This window comes from Budorcas taxicolor, chromosome 1 (assembly GCF_023091745.1).
Source record: "Budorcas taxicolor isolate Tak-1 chromosome 1, Takin1.1, whole genome shotgun sequence".
Taxonomy (NCBI): Eukaryota; Metazoa; Chordata; class Mammalia; order Artiodactyla; family Bovidae; genus Budorcas; species Budorcas taxicolor.
The window spans coordinates 197,103,354-197,127,414 of record NC_068910.1 but is presented as its reverse complement, the minus strand read 5'-3'; the positions used below and the strand labels follow the sequence as shown (position 1 = coordinate 197,127,414).

Here is a 24,061-nt window from a genome sequence, read left to right as displayed (position 1 = left end):
CAGTCGCTCAGTCGTGTCCGACTCTTTGCAACCCCATGATAGAGGTACTCAAAAATAGATTTGGTACCCAACAAATATGGAACCATCACAATACAGTGCCTATTTATTAAGGCATGAAGGATATCACATTTTTAAAAACTACTAACATATAGGCCACATTTGTTACTTACGAAATTAGCAACAACAACAAAAACGCACATATCTGGAAAGTTAAAGAAAACATTTTGAAAAATTAAATATATCTTAAAATAACCATTAAGCTACAGAGAAGATCAAAAAACCAATTACAGGTTTTTTTAGAACCAGGCAATAAAAGCATTATATTTATTAAAATATGTGGGCTATAAACATGGGAAAAGTTGTAATCTGTAGAAAGAAATAAATTAGGCTGTCATCTCAATAGGCATGAAAAAGGATGACAAAATAGACCCAAATAAAGTACATGAAAAGAAGTTAAACAACTGTATTTCAAACAAAAAATAAATCTATTAATTTATACATACACAACCAGAAAGCATACTGTGCCAAGCACTATTCTGAATATTTTAATTCATTTTAATCACAAAACTCATATCTTGTAGATGCTTTACTCCTATTTTACAGATATTAAAACTGAAATACAGATTAACTTGTCAAATCTACCAACATATATAAAATAATACATCATAAGTAAGTTGATTTTATCCCAAGATTGCAAGTGGTTCAACTTTACAAAATCTGTCATTAACAGACTAAAGGAGAAAGAAAAGAAAATATAGACTGATTCTTTGAAGGCATGTGATAAAATATATTTTCTAATTTGGAAAAAATGAAACTAACCAAACTTAAAAAGAACACCTCCTTAATGGGTAAAGAGTATTAATCCCATACCCCAGAAATAACTAGCTAAAAATATAAAAGGGAGAAAATCCTATTTGTGATAGCAACAAAAAAAATGAAAATATATATGATGAAAATATAAAATTTCACTAAAAATTACAAAGATCATTCTCCATGTTAAAATTGTATATAATCCCCCCAGATATGTTATAGAACTTGATCAACTAATTCTGAAACTCATATTGAACAATAAATACAAAAGCACTGAAGTGAGTTCTGAAAAGAATCAAAGGTATGGTAGGGCACAGGGGATGCATAATCCAAAGCTATAGTAATTAAACTCCTTATAGGATCCATGCCAAAACTGAAGATTTATGCAAACCAATATAGTATATGATACTGTATCAAGAAGTCTAGTCAGTAAAATGTTGAGTCTCTGCAGACTGAAAAAAGTACATATTAAGCTAATACCTGCATGTAAATAAAGACTTTAAAAGCAAAAAATGATGGGAGAAATTTAGAAGGGAATTATTTATAGATCTGAGTATATTTTAGAAGTGACAAATTCTGTATCACAATCAAAAGGCATAGGGTTGAATCATATGATCAATATTCTTTCATTATTGGAATCTTCAAAATCAATAGTTAAGAACGTGACTATTAACCAGTTCTAAAACATCAAAAGATAGAAATTTCACCAGGAAATAACAATGAATATTCCCACTTCACCAACAGGTAAAATGTAGTAGCCAGATATAACTATTTTAAATGTTATTTTTACCTAACAATAGCCTCAAAATACATAAAACAAAAATTGTCAAACAATTCAACAATTAATAGTTGAAGATTTCAACTCTTCTCTTACAGTAGTTGATGCTAGTACAGACAATCACTAAAGACACAGAAGACTTGAACAACACAGTCACTGTATTTGATCTAACCAGCATATATACTCTACAAAACAATAGCAAAATATACATTTTTCTCAAATGCACATGGAACTTCTTCAGGAAAGACCATATATTAGGTGAAAAAAAAAAGATTCAGTAAATTCAAATAAAGTATGTAGTCTGATCATAATAGGATAAAATTACAGATTAATAACAGCAGGAAATCTAGGAACCCCAAAATGTTTAGAGATTAAATAACACATTTCTAAAGACACATGGGTCAAAGGAGACACTGCAGGGAAATTTGATGTTGTCTTGAAACAAATGAAAATAAAAGATGATATGAAAATCCATGTGTGGGGTGCAATTAAAGCAGTGCTTAGATGAATATTTATGACCCAGAAAGTTCTAACATCTGTAAGATAAGCTTCCATCTTAAGCTAGCAAGTAAGAACCAGTCAGACCCAATATAAGTAGGAAGAAGGATATAAAAAAGATCAGAATAGAAATCCATGAAATAGAAAATAGGAAAATACTATGAAAGAATTCATGAAATCAAAAGTTGGTTCTTTGAAAATATTTTAAAATAGAAAGAAAACTTTAAAAAAAGAGAGAAAGGAATAAATTAGAGTCAGGATAAAGGAGGAAACATCACTATAGATACTATAGAACATACTTAGAAAGGAGTATTATGAACAGCTTTATCTCAGTAAGTTTCACATCTTAAATGACATGGGACAAAATCATCTAAAAACTCAAATTACCAAAATCAACTCAAATTTAATTATATCTATTTAAAAAAAGAACACAGCTCAAGAAGAAACGGAAAATCAGGATAGGCCATATCAAGACACTAAATAAGTTATTAAGTTCTCCCCAAAAGAAAAGTCTAGGTCCAAATAGTTCCAGTGGCAATTTCTGTCATATATTTAAGGGAAAAAAATAATACCAATCTTTCATTAATATTTTCAGAAAATAATAGTAGGAAGGAACACTTCAAAACTAATTTTAGAAAGCTGGTATTACCCTGATACCAAAGCCAGACAAAGATACCAATGCCCCTTATGAAATCAATATAAAACTTTTTACAAAATATTAAAAATATCAAATCCAGCAACATATAAAAAAGGTTATACACTATAAGTAGGTTTACCCCAGGAATGGAAGGCCATCTTAACATCTGAAAATCTACTAATATAATAAACCATATTAATACAACACAGGACAAAAAGCACATGATCATTCCCATAGACACAAAAAAGCCATTTGACAAAATCCAACATCCATTCAAAATCTCTCTTACCCAAGTAAGGATAGGAAGGAACTTTCTTAACCTGATAGAAAACATCTATAATTACATTATTTACATTATACTTATGGTGAATAACTGAATGCCTTCCCATTAAGATCCAGAGCAAGGCAAACACGCTTCTATTCCTCCATTTCTAATAAACATTGTAACTGAGGGTCTTATCCTGTGTATTAAGACAAGGAAAAAAAAATATTAAAAGTATTCAGACTGGAAAGAAAGAAGTAATCTATCCCTAGGTTATATATACTTTAAGTAGAAAATATGAAGAAATCTGCATAAAAGCTACCAGAACTAATAAATTCGTTAGCAAGGTCTCAGCTTCCCTGGTGGCTCAGATGGTAAAGAATTTGCCTAAAATGTGGGAGACATGGGTTCGATCCCTGGGTCAGGAAGATAACCTGAGAAGGGAATGGCAACCAATCCCAGTATTCTTGCCTGGAGAATTCCATGGACAGAGGAGCCTGGTGGGCTACAGTCCATGAGGTCGCAAAGAGTCGGACACGACTGAGCAACTAACACTTTGATTTTTCTTCAGAATACAAAATCAGAATATAAAAGTCAGTTGTATTTCCATGTACTAGTAATGAACAATCAAATAGAGAAATTCAAATAAAAATAATTATTCATAACAGCATCAAAAAGAAAAATACTTAGGAATAAATATAACAAAAGAACACACTTTTATATATGTATAATAAATGTAACAAAAGAACACACAAATATAACAAAAGAACACACTTGCACACTGAAAACTGCAAAGTAGTGTTGAGAAAAATTAAGGAAGATCCAAATAATATTATAATAATAGAAAGCTCAGTATTTTTAAAATGTCAGTTCTCCCCAAATTGATCTAAAGATTTAACCCACTCCCTATCAAAATCCCTACAGGCTTTCGTTAAAACTGGCAAACTGATCCTAAAATTTATGTGGAAATGCAAAATACCTAGAATAGCCAAACACTTTCTTAAAAGAACAAAGTTGAAGGACTTAGGCTACCTGATTTCAAAACTTATTAGAAAACAACCAACCATCAAGGCACTGTATAACTGATAAGTATGTGTGTGTTAGTCTCTCAGTCACGTTCAATTCTTTGTAACCTCCACGGACTGTAGCCCACCAGGCTCCTCTATGGAATTCTCCAGGCAAGAATACTGGAGTCTATAGCCATTCCCTTCTCCAGGGGATCTTCCCAACCCAGGGATCAAACCTTGGTCTCCTGCATTGCAGGCAGTTTTTTTACCATGTAAGCCATGAGGGAAGTCCCAGAATTGTTAAGTATACACAACCAATGAAACACTCTAGATGCTCATACATACAACCAATTAATTTTCAACCAGAGAAAGGGTAGTCTTTTCAGAAATGAACCTGAAATAATTGGACGTCCTTCTGCAAAAAAAAAAAGAAAAAGAAAACCTCATTCCACATCTCACACCATATACAAAAATAAGTATCTCAAGTTCCCTGGTTGTCTAATGGTTAGGATTTGATGCTTTCACTGCCATGGCCTAGGTTCAATCCTTGGTCAAAGTACTGAGATCCTTCAAGCTGCGTAGTGCAGCCAAAATAATAATAATAATCTCAATAAATGTAAGAGTTGAAATCCTAAAGTTTTTAGAATAAAAGGAGAAAATCTTTGTGACCCTGAGTTATGCAAGAGCAATAAAATATTGATATATTGGACTTCTTTCAAAATTAAAAAGTATTACTCTTCAAAGACACCATTAAGAAAATGAAAAAGACACACTGGGGGGAAATATTTCCAAAACATCCTGTTAAGGACTCCATCCAGAATATATATAAAGAACTTACAACTCACTAATAAAAAAGGCAACCTGATTTTTTAAATAGACAAAAATTTGGTTAAACAATAACTAAATTAGAGGTTCCAACAGCAAATAGATACATGAAAAGATGCTCTATATCACTAGTCATTAGGAAAATGTAAATTAAAACCACAATGAGATACATACACAGCCACTAGAACAACTGAAACCACCAGTTGGCAATGATGTGAAGAAGCTGGAACCCTCATATATTGGATTGATGTATAAGTAAAATTATGTAGCTTCTTTGGAAATGTTTGGCAATTTCTTAAAAAGTTAAACCAGCATTTGTCATATGAATCAGCAATTCCGCTCCTAGGAATCTACCCAAGAAAAATGTTCATCCAGGCTTTTACATGAATGTTTATAGCCTCACTATTCATAGTAGCCCCAAACTGAAAATAATCCAGATATCCACTAAACTGGTAAATTAATAAGCAAAATACAGTATATCCATATAATGGAATGTTCTTCAGCAATAGAAAGAAAGAACTATTGACTAACACAACATGGATGAATTGCAAGTGAAGTGGAAAAAGCTAGACAATAATATATTCCAATCTTGTATGATTCCATTTATGGAAAATTCTAGAAAATGCATTCTAATCTGTAATGACAAATCAGTGGTTACCTTGGTAAGGCAAAAGTAATTATAAAGGGGCAGGAGGAAACTTTCATGGGAGGGATGGATATTTTCATGATCTCAATATGAGGTTTTATAGGTGTATATAAAAGTCAGAACTTATTAATCATACACTTTACATATAAGCAATTTATTCTGTCAGTTATATCTCAGTAAACAAAAGAACTATTAATACATGCAGCAACAGAGATGAATCCAAAAAAATACCATTTTACATGAAAGAAGCCAGACACCAAAGACTACATAATTCCATTATATGAAATTTCTAGAAAAGGCAAAATTATAGAGCCATGAAACAGATCAGTGGTTGCCTAGGTTCCAGGAAAAAGTAGAAAATGAATGCAAACAAGCACAGGGAGAGGAGGGGCAGATGAAGAGATGGAAGTATTCTAAATGTAAATTGTAATGATTGCACCATTGGAAAAATTTACTGTGTGTCCTCAGTCACTGCAGTCGTGTCCAGCTTTTTGCGACCCCAAGGACTGTAGTCTGCCAGGCTTCTCTGTCCATGGGATTCTCCAGGCAAGAATACTGCAGTGAGTTCCACTTAAGATTGAGTGAATTCTGTGATATGTAAATTAAGCTGAAAATCTGTGTAAAAAGCAAGCACCGAAAAAAGTTGAGATTAACTGGCAAGAATTTTTTGAAAGACAATATTAATTCAATAAATGTTTGCATCCCTTCTATACACTAAGCATTATTGGATACTGATGAACGCAGGACCCCTGCCTTAGCAGGAGAAACAGGCAGATGCAATGAGAGTGTTGTTACTGCTCTCTCACAGAGGCAGCACCCTGTAGTTAACAGATATTGCTGGTGGAAGCAACTTGGCCCAACCTCCCTGGAAATCAATCTGACAGTACGCTGCAAAAGTCTGAATTCATACCCTTTAACTCCCAATCCTGGGCATTTACTGTAAATAATCAGAAGTTTAGATAGAACTCTTCTAACTAGATTGTAAAATTAAAAAATTCCAAACAACACAAATGTACAATAATAGTTAAATAAGTCATGGTATTAATATCTATGTCATATTACACAGACATCTAAACTACATGTTGCACAAAAACCTAACACGGAGAAATCAAGTTTACAAAATTGTGATATAATCCCAGTATTACAAATGTATATCTATATATACATGAGCTAAATGGTAAGACTCCAAAATATTAACAGTGATTAACTCTGAGCTGTAGAATTGCAAGTAATTTGGCTTTTTATTCTGTTTTATAATTTATAATGTTTATATAATGAACATGTACTATTTTAATAAATAGGAAAAGTATTTTTCTCTTTATCTGCTTACGTAGGTAATATGTATTGACTACAGAAGAGTAGAAATAAAGATAAAAATCTTCACCTAAAATCAACCACCCAGAGATAGCCTGACATCATTTAGGAGTATGCTTCTAGATACTTCTTTGCAAATATTAATAGATAAGTAATTTTACAAAAATGGAATTTGATATAGCGTACTGTTTTGTAACCTGCTTTAGAGGAAGGAGAAAAGAGATAGCAGATCTAAACACTTAGAAGTTTATTAGTCTAAAGAGACAAGAAAATGATGGCAGCTAAAGAGAATTATTACGTGTCAAGTAAAAAATTTTTTTGAGCTGTGGGGTGCTCAAAGAAGGTCCCAGTGTATGCGTGGAGGGGAGACAGAGGAGAAAAAGGGATGCAGACAGAAACACAGGTGAGGAGGGGTCACGAGAGGAGATGCAGAGACCAGCTGTAGTGAAATTCGACCGGTGCATGTGAGAGGCTTCTGCTAGACACCCCCCTTCTCATGTTATGGGAGATAAGATAAGGCCTGCACAGAGCCCATGTGGGTGATGAGGTCTCGGGGGAGAGAAGCCTTAACAGCCGCAGCCTGTAGAGTGAGCACTGGAATGGCACCACAAGGCCTGTTTACAGTTGTTAATAACTGACTGACATAGTTCAAAAGCAGGCCAGATCCAGAATTCCAAGAGTATGTTGGGCTTCACCTCAAAAGGAATTACAAATAAGTCAGGGTGAGTTCGTCAAACAGAAATTACCAGAATCAACTATTAGAAAGGGAGGAAGAATGGTAGTACCGTGGAAAGAGCCAGACAGATCTGATTCTGCCTTCTTACTCACCAGCTGGGCAGGTTATCTGACTCCCTGTGGCTCAGTTTCAACTACCTTCCAAGGTGATTGTGAGAATCAAAGATAATTTATTTCTATAAACACCTGCCACATAGTATTGATATAAATACCTGACAGAGTAGCTATTACTACTACTCCCTGAAAAGGAAGAGATATTATACAATATAACATCATGCTTAAAACCACAGAATTTGGAGTTAGACAAATTTAGTTAAGTTCAAATCCTTGCTGTCACTTACTAGTCATCTAAGCCTCAGCATTCCCTATACAATGATACCACCTGCCACACCAGACTGTTTTAAGTAAGACAACATACATAATATATTATGTTCTTAGGCACAGTGCCTATGTAATCAATTTTGTTGTTGTTGTTATTTAGTGTCTCAGTTATGTCCCTCGTTTGCGACCCCATGGATAGTAGCTCACCAGGCTTCTCTGTCTATGGGATTTCTCAGGGTATCTTCTACTCCCAGGGATCAAATTGACATCTCCTGCAAGTCTCCAGCATTGCAGGCAGATTCTTAACCACTGGGGAAACGTGTAATCAATAAACAATGGCTATTATTAGTACCATGATTTCACCAGTGGCTCCACAGTAAAGAATGTCTGCAGTGCAGGAGACACGGGTTCCATCCCTGGGTGGGGAAGATCCCCTGGAGAAGGAAATGGCAACCACTCCAGTATTCTTGCCTGGAAAACCCCATGGACATAGGAGCCTGGCAGGCTACAGTCCATGGGGTCTTAAAAGAGTCCAACACGACTGAGCGACTAAACAATAATTATTATTGCCACTTCTGTGATTGTGGCCAGATTACATAACCTCTCTGAACTAGAATTTAGTCAGGTAGTACATTAGCATGGAGAAGGAAGTGGCAACCCACTCGTGTTCTTGCCTGGAGAATCCCAGGGACGGGGGAGCCTGGTGGGCCCCCATCTATGGGGTCACACTGAGTCGGACACGACTGAAGCGACTTAGCAGCAGCAGTACACTACATTCCACTGTCTGCCTCTTTCCCCTTCATTCCCAGAACATGGCACACAGTTGACACACAGTAAACATCTGTTGCATGAGAATTAGAGATTTCTAACAGTATCTGGCATATAAATGCTGGGGGAAATGTACCTGTTTGTGTTTCCACTGGAAGACAGGCTCCTTTAAGGCAGAGCACCTGTTTCATTCATCCTGTAGCCCCAGCACTGGGCAAACTCTTTGGGAAGTAGGCGAGCCTCAGCAAATGTTTACTGAGTGGCACAGAAGGTAGCACTAATCTGGCAGCCACCTTCACTACAAGGTGACTGCAGAAGCCTAGACAACTTGACCTTCCAGAAGCAACTTGAAATTCTCTATCTGCTTTACCATTTCACATCACAGGCCACCTCTGGGCCAAGTGCCTGTACCCCCTGACTCAAGGCTGTTGCTTGGGTAATACCTTCAGTAAGCAACCTAGCAATGAAAAAAATAAGAAATGCAGTATGACCCCATATTTTAGTGAGGTGAAGGAGGGCCAGGGTCTCCTTAGGTATGAATTTGCAAACACTGTGAATTACCCCATCTAGCACACAGCATAACAGCATACAGCAGCATTTGTATAAATTCAGCCAAGGCCATAGGGGAAGCCAGAAACAGGGTAACAGTTACATACCTCTGGTCAATTAAACATGTCACACACATGAAGATAACAAGTTATGACACCCAATTAATTTATAATTAACTTTCTTACGGTTTTTGCAATGAAGGTTAAAATGCCACCAGAATTGTGAAAAGTAGGCTAAAGGGTCCTTCATGTTGCTATCTTGAGAAACTGGGGCCTGTAATAATTAGAAACAACCTTCTCTACCAATCTGACAAAAACTTGATTACTTCAGATTTTTAGTTAGGAGTCTCTTACATTATCTTAAAAACACACTCTCACAGGATAGCCTGGAATTTCACCAACAGCTTTACATTTGATTAACCTAGATCAAACACAATTTTCTGAGTCTATCTGATTAGTAGAGAAAGACAGGCTTTGCTGAAGAAAAGTTGAAAAATATAAAAAGATTAAAATCATCCTCAGTTCAGTCATCCAGAGATAACCATTATGTATACTTTGGTGTATTTCTTTTTGATGCTTAATGTTACTAGTGTGTTCAAAAACATGACTTTCAATGCTTCAGAGTATTCTCTCAAGCAATAACACATCCATATTCCCTACCTTCAGACATTTAGATAATTTAGAATTATTTTCCACTGGATGTTTTTAAAGGTAAATTTCTCCTTTATGTTAAATATAAACATATATTGAATTACTATTTATATGAGATGTACATTTAGTTCAGTTAGCACTGGAAAATAACACTGTAGAAAGTCAGAAGACCAGAGAATTTTTAAATTAAATAAATTTTAATTTATTTCAGTAGATATGCACTGGTATATAATTTATGCCAGGCACTGTGGCTGGTAATAAAAATGAATGGAACTCTGTCCCTTCCTTTGTTCAAAATTAGAATATATTTAATCCAAAATTTTTATAATATCTACAGCCAAAATAAGAATTACTGATGGCTCATGACCTGGAACTGCAAGAGATCCTCAGCCATCAAAAAATAAATAGGATCAATCAACTTTCTAAGGTAGAAAAGTAAATGGTACGTATTAGGAAATTTTAAAAAATTTGAAGCAAAAGATTTTCTAGTGATTGAATGGGTCAATAAGGAAATTCTTTGAACCAAATATCCAACTTCTAAAGTATTTCCAGTAATTCACTTTATGTAAATGGCTTAGGATGAGTGAGTGAAGTCGCTCAGTTGTATCCGACTCTTTGCGACCCCATGGACTATAGCCTATCAAGCTCCTCCGTCCATGGGATTCTCCAGGCAAGAATACTGGAGTGGGTAGCCGTTCCCTTCTCCAGGGGATCTTCCCAACCCAGGGATCAAACCCGGGTCTCCCACACTGCAGGCAGATGCTTTACCGTCTGAGCCACCAGGGATATCTTAGGATATCTGTTCTTAAAAGTATAAGGGTAAAATTCATCCACTCCTATTTCTACAGAAATATAGACTTCAAATTAAGAGGACTATAAACACCTGCCACATAGTATTGATATAAATACCTGACAAAGAGTTAACATTTTATTCTATGCTTATAGCTACCATGTATCTTAGATTTTCTCAGACAAGCCCTGAATTGAATATTCTATCCCTTTGCCCTTATAAAGTCAGAATCCCCAAACTGGAATCAAACCATAACTCCCAGACAACATCCTAAAATTGCATACAAATCCTTTGTCAGACCACATATGTGCCAGTCATTATTTCTGTTCACTCCAGCTTATTATACTTCCATCCCAGGAATCTGAAGAACTAGCCTTAATACATTTGCCCAGAAATTGCTCATCTGAAATGGGATACTTACTTAGGGACACAAGTTTCTAAAAGGGAAAACGTAAGGACACGGGTTCCTAAAGGCTACCATACTGCTAGCAAAAATACATGAACCTGTAAACACCACGTTTAAAATGTATAACCAACAAGGACCTGTTGTTCACAGAAGTCTGCTCAGTGTTATGTGGCATCATGGATGAGGGGGTTTGGGGGGAGAATAGATACACAGATATGTATAGCTGAGTTCCTCCTGTGTTTACCTGAAACTGTCACAGCATTGTTAATCAGCTATCAGTTCAGTTTCTCTGTCATGTGCGACTCTTTGAGACCCCATGGACTGCAGCACACCAGGCTTCCCTGTCCATCACCAATTCCTGGAGCTTACTCAAACTCATGTCCATCGAGTCAGTGATGCCATCCAACCATCTTATCCTCTGTCATCCCCTTGTCCTCCCGCCTTCAATCTTTCCCAGCGTCAGGGTCTTTTCAAATGAGTCAGTTCTTCGCATCAGGTGGCCAAAGTATTGGAGTTTCAGTTTCAGCATCAGTTCTTCCAGTGGATATTCAGGACTGATTTCCTTTAGGATTGACTGGTTTGATCTCCTTGCAGTCCAAGGGACTCAAAAGTCTTCTCCAACACAATTCAAAAGCATCAATAATCGGCTACACCCCAATACAAAATAAAGTTAAAAAAAAAATACATGAACCATTATTTTCCCTTATGCTAACAATACTGTTACTACTCAATTGAAGAATCTGTGCTCAATTTGATACCTAGGGTTTCTTTGTGAACTGTTTGTGAACCCTATGAGTTCTTTAATCCTCGGACCCCTCTACTCAATTTAAAATGGCCAATTAAATGAACAGGGAATACATCATAAAATAATTTCATTTGAGCCGAGAGGAATTCCAGTGACCTGCAAGTAAGCCTGGAAGCGGTCATTTAGAAGACAATCAGTAAACATTCTTTCTCCCTCAGAATTCCTGGAGAGCAAGATAAAGACTGGTGACTTCAAGATGACTTCTGAACCCTCACCATTTTACTAACTCAAGCCTTCCTCAACAACTCAACACATTATTTTAAAGGGCACTAAGACATTATTTTTCATTCAACAGCACATTTTAAGCAGCTAGTGTCAGTCAGTATACTATAACCCAAGGAAATTAGTGTGTTACTAAATGGACATTTCACATTTGAGTGGGCATGACACATTTAATTATATAATTATGAAAAATAAACACGGTAGACCAGTAATAAAGAGAGGCTTGCAACTTAGGGAGCTGAGGGAAGAATTTTCTAAGGTGATGAGAACCTAAAAATTGAGAAGCAAAGTTATGCAAAAAGCAGGGAGGAGAAATATTCTAGGCAGAGGGGTAAATGTGTGCAATGGCTCTGAGGCAGGAAATGGTGCTGAGGACATTTTAAAAAGCCAGTATAGCTGGAGTATAGTGAGAAACAGAGGGAATCATAGCTGGAAAGATTAGCAAAGGTCAGATCATGCAGGGCCTGGGGGAGCTATTGAAAAAAAGTTAAGCAAGGTAGTACTCTTCTAGGTTGGGGAGGTGCAACAGAGGCAAGGAGAGAAATAAGGAAGCCATTACAGACATCTAAGAGATGGTGGAAGCTCAAGCACTGGAAATCAAGAACCTTTTAAATGATATCTCAGATTAAAATATGAGCACAAGTTAACCAAGGAGGAAGAGCACTATTGTGGCATTAGGTTCCAAGACCTATTCTGACACTGTAAACAGTCTGGTATGGCAAGAGCAAAGGGTATGGGATAGGAGCAAACAGGAAGACCAATTGTTAGAAAACTATTGCAGTAATCCAAGCAAGAAAGTGTAACATCCTTTACTCAATTAGTGGCAATGCAGAGGACGTACCAAGACTGTATCCATGTGGTATTATTGGAAGTCATAGGAGAGTCGCTGGATTTGCAGAGGGGAGGGAAGAGGAGCTTGAAGTAACGAGATTTATGGCTTTGAGTAGGTAGATCATGGTAGTTTGCTACAATAGGGAGAACCAGGGTTGTAGGTAGGATGAGTCCCGGTTTGTATACGCTACCACATGGGAAGAGCCACATACTAGACAGGTGGATACATGGCAGTCTTCGGCTTAGAAAGAGGCTGAGGCTGGACATGTACATTTAGAAACCACAAGTGTAGATAAAGCGATAAGACAGACTGATTGCTCAGAGAAATACAAAGTGAGAAGAGCTCAGTCCAGAACCCTGGGATGCACTGACACTACAAGGGCAAGTTAGAGCAGGATTTCTCAACAGCACTGATATTTTAAGCTGGGTGTTTCTGTTGTAGGATGTTTACCAACATCCCTGGTCTCTATCCACTAGATGCCAATGGGACCTGCCCAGTTAATGACAAATATGTCTCCAGACATTGCCAAATGACCCCCAAGGTGGGGGGAATCAACCCCAACTGAGAACTACTGAGTTAGGGTAAAAAGATTAATCAGCACACTGACAAGAGGTTCTGAATGAGCTCCCTTGACCCAAGATTCCTCCAAAGCCTTTATGTATATTACTGTTCTTGGTGCCTTGAAAGTACAAAAATGCAGGTGACATTCCACTACATCCAACCCACAACGCATTGGGATACATTTAGCTACTAGCTTGAATCAAATCCAGTTAAAAATTCCATTTCTACATGAGGCTACAATGGGAAAACACACATACTCTTTTGTTAAAAAAAAAAAAAGAAAAGAAAATTACACAAAACCCTGTCCCCTAGTATAGGATTAGGTATCACCATTCTGCTTCAGTAAGCCCCAGTACTTCTCCACCATTAGAATGTGGTATTTTCTCTCACCTAATCTCTATTCAACCCTTATAATGGGGTGAAGTGAAAGTCACTCAGCCATGTCTGACTCCTTGCGACCCCATGACTATTCAGTCCATGAAATTCTCCAGGCCAGAATACTGGAGTGGCTTGCCATGCCTTTCTCCAGGGGATCTTCCCAATCCAGGGATCAAACCCAGGTCTCCCACATTGCAGGCTGATTCTTTACCAGCTAAGCCACAAGGGAAGCCCAAGAATACTGGAGTGGGCGGTCTATCCTTTCTCCAGCAGATCTCCCCAACACAGGAATCGAACCGGGGTCTCCTGCATTGCAGGCAGATTCTTCAAAAACTGAGCTATCAGGAAGGCCCATGTATAATGGGATAGGAACTATTAGTTGAGGAAGCTGATGGCAGAGGGGTTAAGTTACATGGCCAAAGTAGCATTAAGTGACCAAACTAAGATTAGAACTCAACTTTCTGACTCCAAAGTCCATGCTCTAAAGCTAAACCACTTAACCACTATTCCAGATGGTCTCCATTAGGCTGTAAGCTCTATGAGGAAGGGGCTGGTCAGTCTCTTTCACCATTGTATACCTAGCATTTGGCTCATGCTTAGCAACAGCAGCTCAAATATTTATTGACTATTGAATAGTCTCAGCTCAGACTTAACTCTAATTCATTCATAGATCTGCATTGAGAGAGCGCTCACAAACAGCAAATTAGATCACAAAGAGGAAGAAAATGTCTTTCAGTCTGATGGGAAATAAGTAGATGCATGTGTAGAATTAACTCTTCTTTTGAGTGTTTCCCCCCAGAAATGAAGGATCTTCCATCAACCCTGCTTCAATTCCATTAAAGCAAAATTACTCTTATTGCCTCCTTATTCATCATATAGTGCAGCCTCTAGGAGATGGCTGAGTGAAAACAGAAATTACCTATGGACAGTTTTTGCAAAATGACAGTTGTAAATGATTTCTGACAGGATCATCAACGGGTACTCAGAGCAAAGTTTTCCAAACATCAGATATGCTTTTAACAAAAATGTAACCTTCTCTACCCTCAATGAGTAAGTGCCACCTACTGGGTAGTCCTAACCTAGGTTTTTTTTTTTTTTTTTTTGGTCATAAGCTAGTATTGGTACCTTTTTGACAAAACAATTATATATCCAGAAATTTCTGCACAGGTGAAGCACCCATCATTCCCAGGAGATAAAATATTTTGTCATCCATGCCTGAAGTAGCCAGGAGGGTTAGTCTGGAGGATATAGAACTTTAAAGAGCAGTGAACAGAGGGAAAATGCTGTGGAATTCTGTGAAAGAATGAAACGAAATCCAGGAGTAAGCTTTAATCAGCTCTATGTACACCGATTTCTTAGAAGCCATGGAAGCTATAAAGCAATTAGAGTTGAGAAAGTTCCCCACTCTGCATCAAAGCCATTTCAGTGAAAGCATTCATGTAAAAGCTCATACTTTCCAGACCTCATACCCTCAATCCATGCTTTCATTCCCATCAAAGCCTCTAGGGAAAGCTTGATTCAGCACATTTCAACATATTCTAACATAAACTTGAGCTTGAAGGAACAGGGAGAATGTGTTTCCTGTTCCAGGGCACGGTTTCTTCCAGGGTGTTTCAGTTTATAGCTGCCATTTAGCAACTCCAGGTACTTTTGCTAGCTGATCTTCAGTGTAGTTTGCTATACTGACTTCTACCCAAACATTAAAACTTTTAAAAAATCAGTAACTCATTTTTGTTCTTTCAGCTCCTTTGAAGATTATGAAACAGAAGAGCCTCCCTCTCCCTCTGAAATTGTAAACAAAGGCAATAAAATAGTGACCTCAAGCCTTTCAGAGAAATGTGGAAAGCTTCAGTCAGTGGATGAAGAATAGTTGCCAGTGTCTACATGAAAGGGAGATGTTTTTCAAAAAAAATTTGTGAAGAGATGCTCTAGTTTGCATATTGCATTTTAAAAGCTTTGATTTCTGCAAGTGTGTATCTGCACTAGGAACTTTTTAACGTTTTTGAGCAATAGCTCTGGATACACATACCCAATTTGGGAGACTCCTCCAGTTTGCCTCAAACCTCCTACAGAGCTTTTCCTCAGAAGCAAATGATATATACATCACCTTCCAACGTCTGTAAATCAGCACTCTTCACCCTGAATGTACCAAGAATCTCTTGGGGACAGTGCCAAGCACGGCTCTCTGCACAAAAGCAGAAGTTGCCTCTGTTGTCCAGTATCCCTGAGGCCCATCAGGGCTCCTATGGAGCCCAGAAGAAACCTTCACTTGCAGAAAACTTGAGTCAAGAAATTCTGGAACTTGAAAAAGCAGTCAGGGCCTCCAGAACTGAATTAGCCCTGGTAATAAAAGCACTGCCAAAACATCTCAGAGACTTCTTTTAATTGTATGTGTACTGGAGTTCAAAGATCTTGAACTTAATGTAATTTCACAATGACCTGCCAAACTGCTAGTCACTTTACATCCTCAGGTATTGTAACCACTGGGCCTTCCAACCTTGCTAGCAAGCTCTAACCCTCCCCCCATCCTGACTGTGGACCTTATATAAAACCTGAAGAAAAACTTAACTGCGGACAAGTACAGAATATGACTCCTAATTGGGAGGAAAAAGTTTCCTTTTAACTCATCTAACATTTGTAGCAAATTATTAAGTGATTTATTAATCTAAAAATTAGTGTCCCATCTGTACTTCATATCAGAAAGCCTACTTGAAGGCTTAAATAATTATATATGAAAAATCTTACTAGACATATTCATCACTGAATATTAGACTAGGCTAACAGTAAAGGCCTCAATCTCAACATTATTCCATGTTGAAAAATAACTTATTCAAAATACTGCATCCACTTCAGTATTTATCACAAAAATGGGAGAAAACATAGATGCTACCCATAAAAGAAAGCAATTTCATGTTTACTAGAGAGTAGACGTGGTTATTACAGAATACTGTACTTTTCAGCAAACCACAAGGCAGTCAAATCTCACAATATTGTTGAAGACAAATTGAAAATAAACTATTAAAAAGGATGGAAATATCTGCTAGTATAAAAGAAACCTCCCAGAAACTTTTTAATATCCACCTCTGTATAAAGTCATTAAAGTTTTTCGCTGGATTTTTTAACCACAAGTCCTGAATATCAGAATAGCTCCCTTTCCACCCCACATTGGTTCCCTTGCTGGTATGAAGGCCAAACTTTTGAAATAATCAAACATTGGCAAAAAGTGGAGAAAAGGAGAATCTAGGAAATGCACCATCAACTAGTAGAGTTATTAATAGATTTAGCAATCCTTTTGTCAGTATCCTCCCAGTTTCCTGTTATTTTACCTTCATGATCAGAACTGAAGTTCAATTTAACTATTATAGAAAAAACTTAGTTTCTAATAGCTCACAAAGAAATAAAACCTTAAAAGTGACTAAATGTTTAGGAAATACTACATGCAATAATCTGAACACATTGGAAACTAGGATTAAAAGTATTTTTGTAGTACATAAAATTTACCATCTACCCCATCCAGCCTTTACAAGGAAACAAATTTTTTTCAGATAAAAATACTCAAATGGTAGATGTTTTTGGAAGTCAGATATGGTTTATAGGTTTTATTAGCCATAATGATCTAAACTATTTCTAAGGCTCAGCAAAAATTCAGTTTTTCAACACACGTTTGATTGTTTTTTAACTACATGGCTGTACTTTACCTTGTTTCTCCTTACTGAAGTCATCTTGCTTTCATTTTGGTCAATATTTGGTTTCAAAAGCCTGTAATTATTATAAAAGTATAGCTACCAGTATCATTCCACTTAAGCGCTTTTAATTTAGGTCATCCAAAGTAACACATTTTCAGAAACAAGAATGTGTTTCACTGTATTCCCCTCTTAGTATTAAATATAAGAAATGTGAATTCTGAGGAACTAAAATAGAATATATTTTACTTTCTGGTAAAGATCATGCAGAATATAATCATTATTGCCCAACTGGAAATTTCAAGTTGTTACAATATCCAAGATTCCTTGATAAAAGTTAAATTGAAGGTATGACCTTAAAGCTAGTCAATGAGATATGTGTTTCAGAGCTTAACATTAACTGCCAAGGTAATCAAACTAATGAAATTATGTGTATTTTCCCTGCATCTTATCTATGTCATTGTGTACTGTTCAAAGTGTTTCTAAAACTTTAGACTGATCAAATCAGAGAAGTCATTTGCTCAACTTTGGAAATGTTATGGTGTGTTTGGGTGGAGAAGCCTGCATGATTTAAAGTTTTTCCCTTTTTGCAAAACTAAATAAAGTTGTCAAATACACACTTTTGGTTTTAATGACACTTGCAACTCATTTTTATGTTTGAAAAGAGCAGCATTATAAACAAGCTTGAGTTTCAAAGAAAGTAACTCTTTGAACCTCTGGGAAAACTTTATAAAGAAAGATACGGAAAGATAACACCTCATACTAAGAAGTCATTTCCTCTGAGGATGGGAATTTGGGTTTGGGAATGAGAAGTTCACAAGATCAAAGGAGAACTTAGCCTTATATATTGTTTAAAGAATGAGTAATTGTTATTTGGATACCTGAATTTTAACAAAGAGGGAGAAAAAAATACCATCCACACTTTAGATTCCAATTCTAAACTGTGAACTTAGTATTTTCTAAAACATTTTATATTTTTTGCCTATAATACAGGGAAAATTTTATTTTTCATGTTATGAAACTTTGTTTGCTTTAGTCACCATCAAATTGTTTTGAGAAAACTAAGAACAGTGAAGAAATTCTGTATCCTAAAACTGTACTGCATCTCTGTTTAAAGGTGTAGACCTATGGAAACTAATCAAAAAGATTAGTTCTATAACTGTCAGCTGTAAAACTTCTGCTGCCTAAAGATGAAAGATTATTGGATCACTTATGGTAATTACAAGGAATCCAAAAAAAAAAAATGAAGATGAGTCATATTAAATGCTGTTACTGTTTTGATGGTTTTAAATCCTACTGAAGTAAATCCAGTTACTTCAGTAATAATTTCTCAATTATCCATCATTAGCCATTGGTCAGCATTCCTAAAAGTAATTCACCATATAAAGAAAAACAACATAAAAATCAAGGCACAGTAATTAATTACTCTTCCCCAAATGTACATAATACAGGCCATTCAAAGCATGCTATCCCAAATTCCTCAGTATTCTACAACATAGAATTAGAAAACTAACATTTATTGATAGATTTAAGGTGTAATACAGGTTTCCAAAAGTGTGGCAGTGAGAATACCAGAATAAAAAAGAGAAACTTGTGCTAAAAACAACCTGAATTCATCATTGGCAATATTACATAACAATCAAGGCCCTCACATACTAATGATTTTCACTTTGTCTATATTGCCAACCTCCCATGCATCAAAAAACACGAAACTAAGATTATCAAACTTGGGAAGCAATAAAGTACTCAAGGAATATTTAAGATCATAATATTAGGAAAGTTTGGCAGATTTGCAAAATATATTCTTATCATCCATGTGTACAATCTCATTATTCCTAGTCATTTTTGCAGTGATCATTAGTGAATAAAGAACAGATTTACAAGTTTATATAGCAGGGCATCTGCGTCCAACGTAAAACTGTTACAAACTTTAGGCAAATACATGTTTCATAAGACACTGCTAACACTCAGAGGAATTAAATAAAATTCCAAAACTTGGAAAGCAAATAAAGACAAGACAACTAAGAAGCATTTTCCACCATTTACTCTTGTTATCAAAAATAGTTCAACTCTTCTTGCAAAACAAAAACAAAATAGTACATACTGGACACATACATCACATTTTTCTTCCTATGGCTTTAGCCCACCCCCACCCCACCAAAAGAGACAAAAAAAAAAAAAAAAAGCCCAACAACAAAAACAACTCTACCTGACCACATTCACAGAAAATGACACCAGGATACACTACAAAACAGAAGGAGGTGTCATCTGCTCTGTGTCCAAAAGTTTCTTCTCCATGTCTTGTACTAGGTGAGTAACCATCATTGAACATGCTGTGTGCCAAATCAAAACATAACTTCAGCATATGTCAGATCTCAGAAAAGATGGTGAACGTAGTAGAAACTGAAATTTTTCCAGCAGTATTTTTCTTTAAATAAGCACTGTCAAAGCAGCAACTCTTCTTTTAAATCATAAAGTCATTTCTTTACAACCTAGTCAGTCCTTGTTTTATTTGGGCTGTGTGTGCTCTTTCAAGCAACTGACTAGATTTCCCTTCAACAGAATGTTTGTGACTCATTTATCTCCCCCATAAAAATTACAGGGAAGACAAAGATTTAAACTGAAACATAGTTTGTGCTTTACATGCAAAAGAGTATTCTAAAGAAAATCCAACTAGCTTCAAACCTACCTAAATGAACAGGCTTCATAAAAAGGCATTTTTATTAGGCCTCTATAAAGAAGTCTCCACAACGAATAGCACCCTATTAAAAAAAAAAAAGGAAAAAGCATCTCCAAACTAAAGTCTGCGGCAAACTATTAGAGGAAACAAAAAATCACTTTGAAGTGGCCAGTGGCAATAGGTATAATGCATAAATCTGAGTAAGTTTTGGAGCATTATTCCAAAATTATTTTAAGTAAATCCCAATTTCTAAATAAAACATTTGTATAATTTTTTAAAATTCTGTCACATAGTATAGTCTAAATTCAGTTACCTTCAGATTAAAACTACTCTTCTCCACTTCATTTATCTAATCAGAACATTGCTCAAAGTGAAGGAAAGATTTAGAGTTTTTCCCCTAGAAATGAGTCAGACTTAACTAAAAATGGGATTCAACTCAGCAGAGTTTTGTGGCATGAACGGCTAAACATCCACAGTCTGACAGAATTTCAGTTTGTTCACTTTTAAAAGACAGATTTTTTTCAACATTCTAATGAGGGGCAAATTTTCTTTCATAATACTGCTGATTTAAAAACTGCTACATACACCAGTAGCCAATTTTCATGATCAGAAATGGTATTATGTCAGTACAAAGGTTGAGCTGGACACATCAGCTTTTCAACAGGAGAAACATCAATGGCATCTGAATGTAGCACTGAGTCTCCTGAACAAACTAATGGCTACTTTTCCACAAAATAAGAGCACAATCCTTATGGACTGACTAGATACCACTTCCTTACATTTAATCATAAACTTTGATTATGCACAAAGCATGACCATAAACAATGAGGTTAATGTTATTTTCCTTGCCAAAGTTCATTTTGTATAAATCAGTTGCATCAGCATTTGTTCTCAAACTATGAGGTTCTGTAAGAACTAAGGACATATAGTTGTAGGGTTACTCCTCCATTATCTGCAAACTATTTCCCCGACACTAACACATATAACTTAGCAATGAAAACACTTGATACAAGTGATCTATATGCAGGAGCTCCGGCAAGTTAAACCAACAAAACCATAGCTGCCGTAAAACTGTAGCTATTTTCCTACCAGAGGTAGGTTTAAAGACCCACTGATTTAACAGTCGAATCTCATGTCTATAGCTTCATCCAAACTTTTATCATCATGTGTACTGGCAGCTAAAAACGTCGTTACTGGGGACCCTGTGACATTAATTACACTGGTGCTGGTACTAGCATTGCGCACAGCAATGCTAGTCACATTAATGCCCAAAGTGAGCCTGGTCTGCTCCAAAGCCTTTTCTGGCACAGCAAATGCCTCCAGCTTCTTCTCCCCATTGGCCATATAGGAGTTTTGGCAGCCACGACATATACAATCTAAGCAGGCTTTGCGGTTAGAGTAGCAAGGGCAGCGTTGGCCGCGGCATGTAAGAACACTTGGATTTTGAGTAGCACGCCCACATTTACACCCTTTCTTTTCCTGGGGCTTTTTATACACAGTCTTAGTAGGACTTCCTGGCATAAAATGATGACTGGGAATCTTTTCCTTTACTGTTTTGTCTTTTTTAAGAATACCTGGCTTGGTTTTAGAGTGAGATTTCTTGGATCCATGTTCATGACTCTTTTTCATGCTTTTAGTTGATAAAAGCACAGTTTTGCTGATTTTGGGTGTTGTGCCTCCATTGGGAACAGTTGCTATAGGCTGAAGAGAAATTTTGCTCTCCCGTTTCACTGTCACAGGAGCAGATGCCCCCAATGTCGGGCCTCGGATAATGGTAGAAATTGGAAGTGGTTGAACTTTCTCACTGTCGCTTTCTGACCTGGATCGTTTTCTATTCAGTTTTGCTACCTTCGGAGTTGCTGCTGTACACGATAACCCATGAAGTGCAGGACTGGTGGACATAAAAACATTATGGCTAAGAGATTGGGAAGAAAGCTGCAGAAACGGTCCATTGGATACAGTGGCTTCCAAGTTGGGCTGCAAATTAGGGCAACAAACTTCTGTGTTTGAAACAGTTTCTAAGCTGCGGAGTACTTCCTCAACACTCAGTAACAGAGAGTCACCAGGTTTTATATCTTCACTGAAACTGCAAATATCAATGCCTGTGGAACATAAGTCAGAGGCTACCGTGTCACAGACAGGTGGCAAACTGTCAGATAGATCTTCAGTTTTTATGTCAACAGTGTTACATACATCAATCGAATTTGAATGTTCAGGTGAAGGAATATTTATACCAAATCTATCTATTGAAAGCCCATTGTAAGTAGGCAAACCATTGATAACAGAACTGCCAATAGCAATGCTGAGGGTACTTTCAGATATTGGAGACAAACTAGCTTGAGGATCAGTTGTGGGTTCTGAGGTTGAAGGTAAGGGGGAATGTGTCAAACACAAAGTAAAGGATGAATCTGAGGGTTTTTCCGTCTCCTCACCAAACAAGGATCCATCATTAAGCAAAGCCAAAATATCAGAAGAACAGTCGACTGCTTCTATTATATCCCGTGCCAATGCAGTCTGTGTTATATATTCACATAGTTTTTTGTAGCAGTTCACTAGGATGCTTAACTGCTTGTTTTCCTCAAACTGCTCATAGTCTTTGCACCAGCTACATGAAGGTTTCATCATCATTTTCTTGCCTTTACAACTTTTGCAGACATAGTGTTGGCAGGTTGAGTTGGTGGGTGCAATAGGATCTTGTAGCAAATGTCCTAAGAGGGAAAAAGGAGGAAAGCAAAAATTTTAGTAAAATAAATTTATAATTTCATATACTGAAGTTGAGATTATAAGTAATCTATTAAAATTAAAATGGATTAAACTCACCAGACCAGATAACAAAACAATACAAAAAGCGTATCTTACAGGAAACAGAAAAATACTCAATAGCTCACTTCATTTCCATGCTACATTCCCCATTTCTTTATTTCAAACAATCCTCCTCTGTCTGTTTCTCCCCCAAAATGGTATATTCTGGTTCACTTTCTTACTCTCTTCTCCAAAGGCTATAAAGAGGTGGAGATCAGTCACTAAAAGTACAAACCAGGCTTATAACCCTTGGGACCTGGACCTACTGCAACAATTGTCTAGACACGGAAAAAGATAATAGCAAGAGTTAATCCCTATTCTTATTCTTACTCATTTCTCTTCCTTAAACTGAATGTTTTGTTTTATCCGAAAGATTCAGTTAGGTAATGACAAGCCAATTATTTCCTGGAAATTTTTTGAGGCCTTGTGGATAGATAAACAAAGCCCCCAAAAAAGGTTAGTCCTTGCCTCATCAGACATTGTTTGAGGGTATTCACTATTCATCAGTACAAAAGTGTCTTCACGAAAAAAGTATAACTGCAAACCATGTTACTGTATATACTAATCATCAACTAGAAAAAAGATGACTAGAATATAGTTACGATGAAAAAGAACTATATTCATTTATTTAAAAAAAGGAAATACTACTAAATCCTTTTACAGAAGATCAAAATACAATAACAACAAAAAAGAACTACATTTAAATATAGCTTAAAAAAATAAAAGAATTTAATATTGGGCTCAAAATTTTCTGTCACAATAGAAAATGACCATGGTCAAGTATCCCAAGTACAGCAATATAATATAAAAGTGAAAGCGGGGGGGAAAGTGAAAGTGATTACTCAACTTGATATAACTCCTAAATTATAAATGGCCTATACAAAATGAATCAGAAAGGGGAAAACAACTAGATGCAGTCCCTATCTCTACCCTTAGTCCCCAGAGAAACAACTGTTCACTGGTTTCCAATTCAGGACAAATAATAATGAACTCAAAGCAGCATTTGTTTTCTCATAAACATTATATAATTGAAGATTGAGACAGAAGGTACTTCTGGTTATAGATGGTGAAATCAGCAAACCCTCTCCCTTAAAAGCAACTA

General features: G+C 36.4%; 2 protein-coding genes across 2 annotated transcripts in view; one reads left to right on the top strand and one right to left on the bottom strand.

Annotated features, from left to right (window-relative positions):
• PPP2R3A (protein phosphatase 2 regulatory subunit B''alpha) overlaps positions 1–16,470 on the top strand; it is a 175,862-nt gene extending 159,392 nt beyond the window's left edge. Inside the window, exon 13 of the mRNA XM_052640181.1 lies at positions 15,538–16,470. Coding sequence (XP_052496141.1) covers positions 15,538–15,664 — 127 coding nt within the window. The 3' untranslated portion in view covers positions 15,665–16,470. The remainder of the gene's footprint in view (positions 1–15,537) is intronic.
• Positions 16,471–19,651: 3,181 nt separating this feature from the next.
• Positions 19,652–24,061, bottom strand: part of MSL2 (MSL complex subunit 2) — a 31,064-nt gene continuing 26,654 nt past the window's right edge. Inside the window, exon 2 of the mRNA XM_052639550.1 lies at positions 19,652–22,865. Coding sequence (XP_052495510.1) covers positions 21,274–22,865 — 1,592 coding nt within the window. The 3' untranslated portion in view covers positions 19,652–21,273. The remainder of the gene's footprint in view (positions 22,866–24,061) is intronic.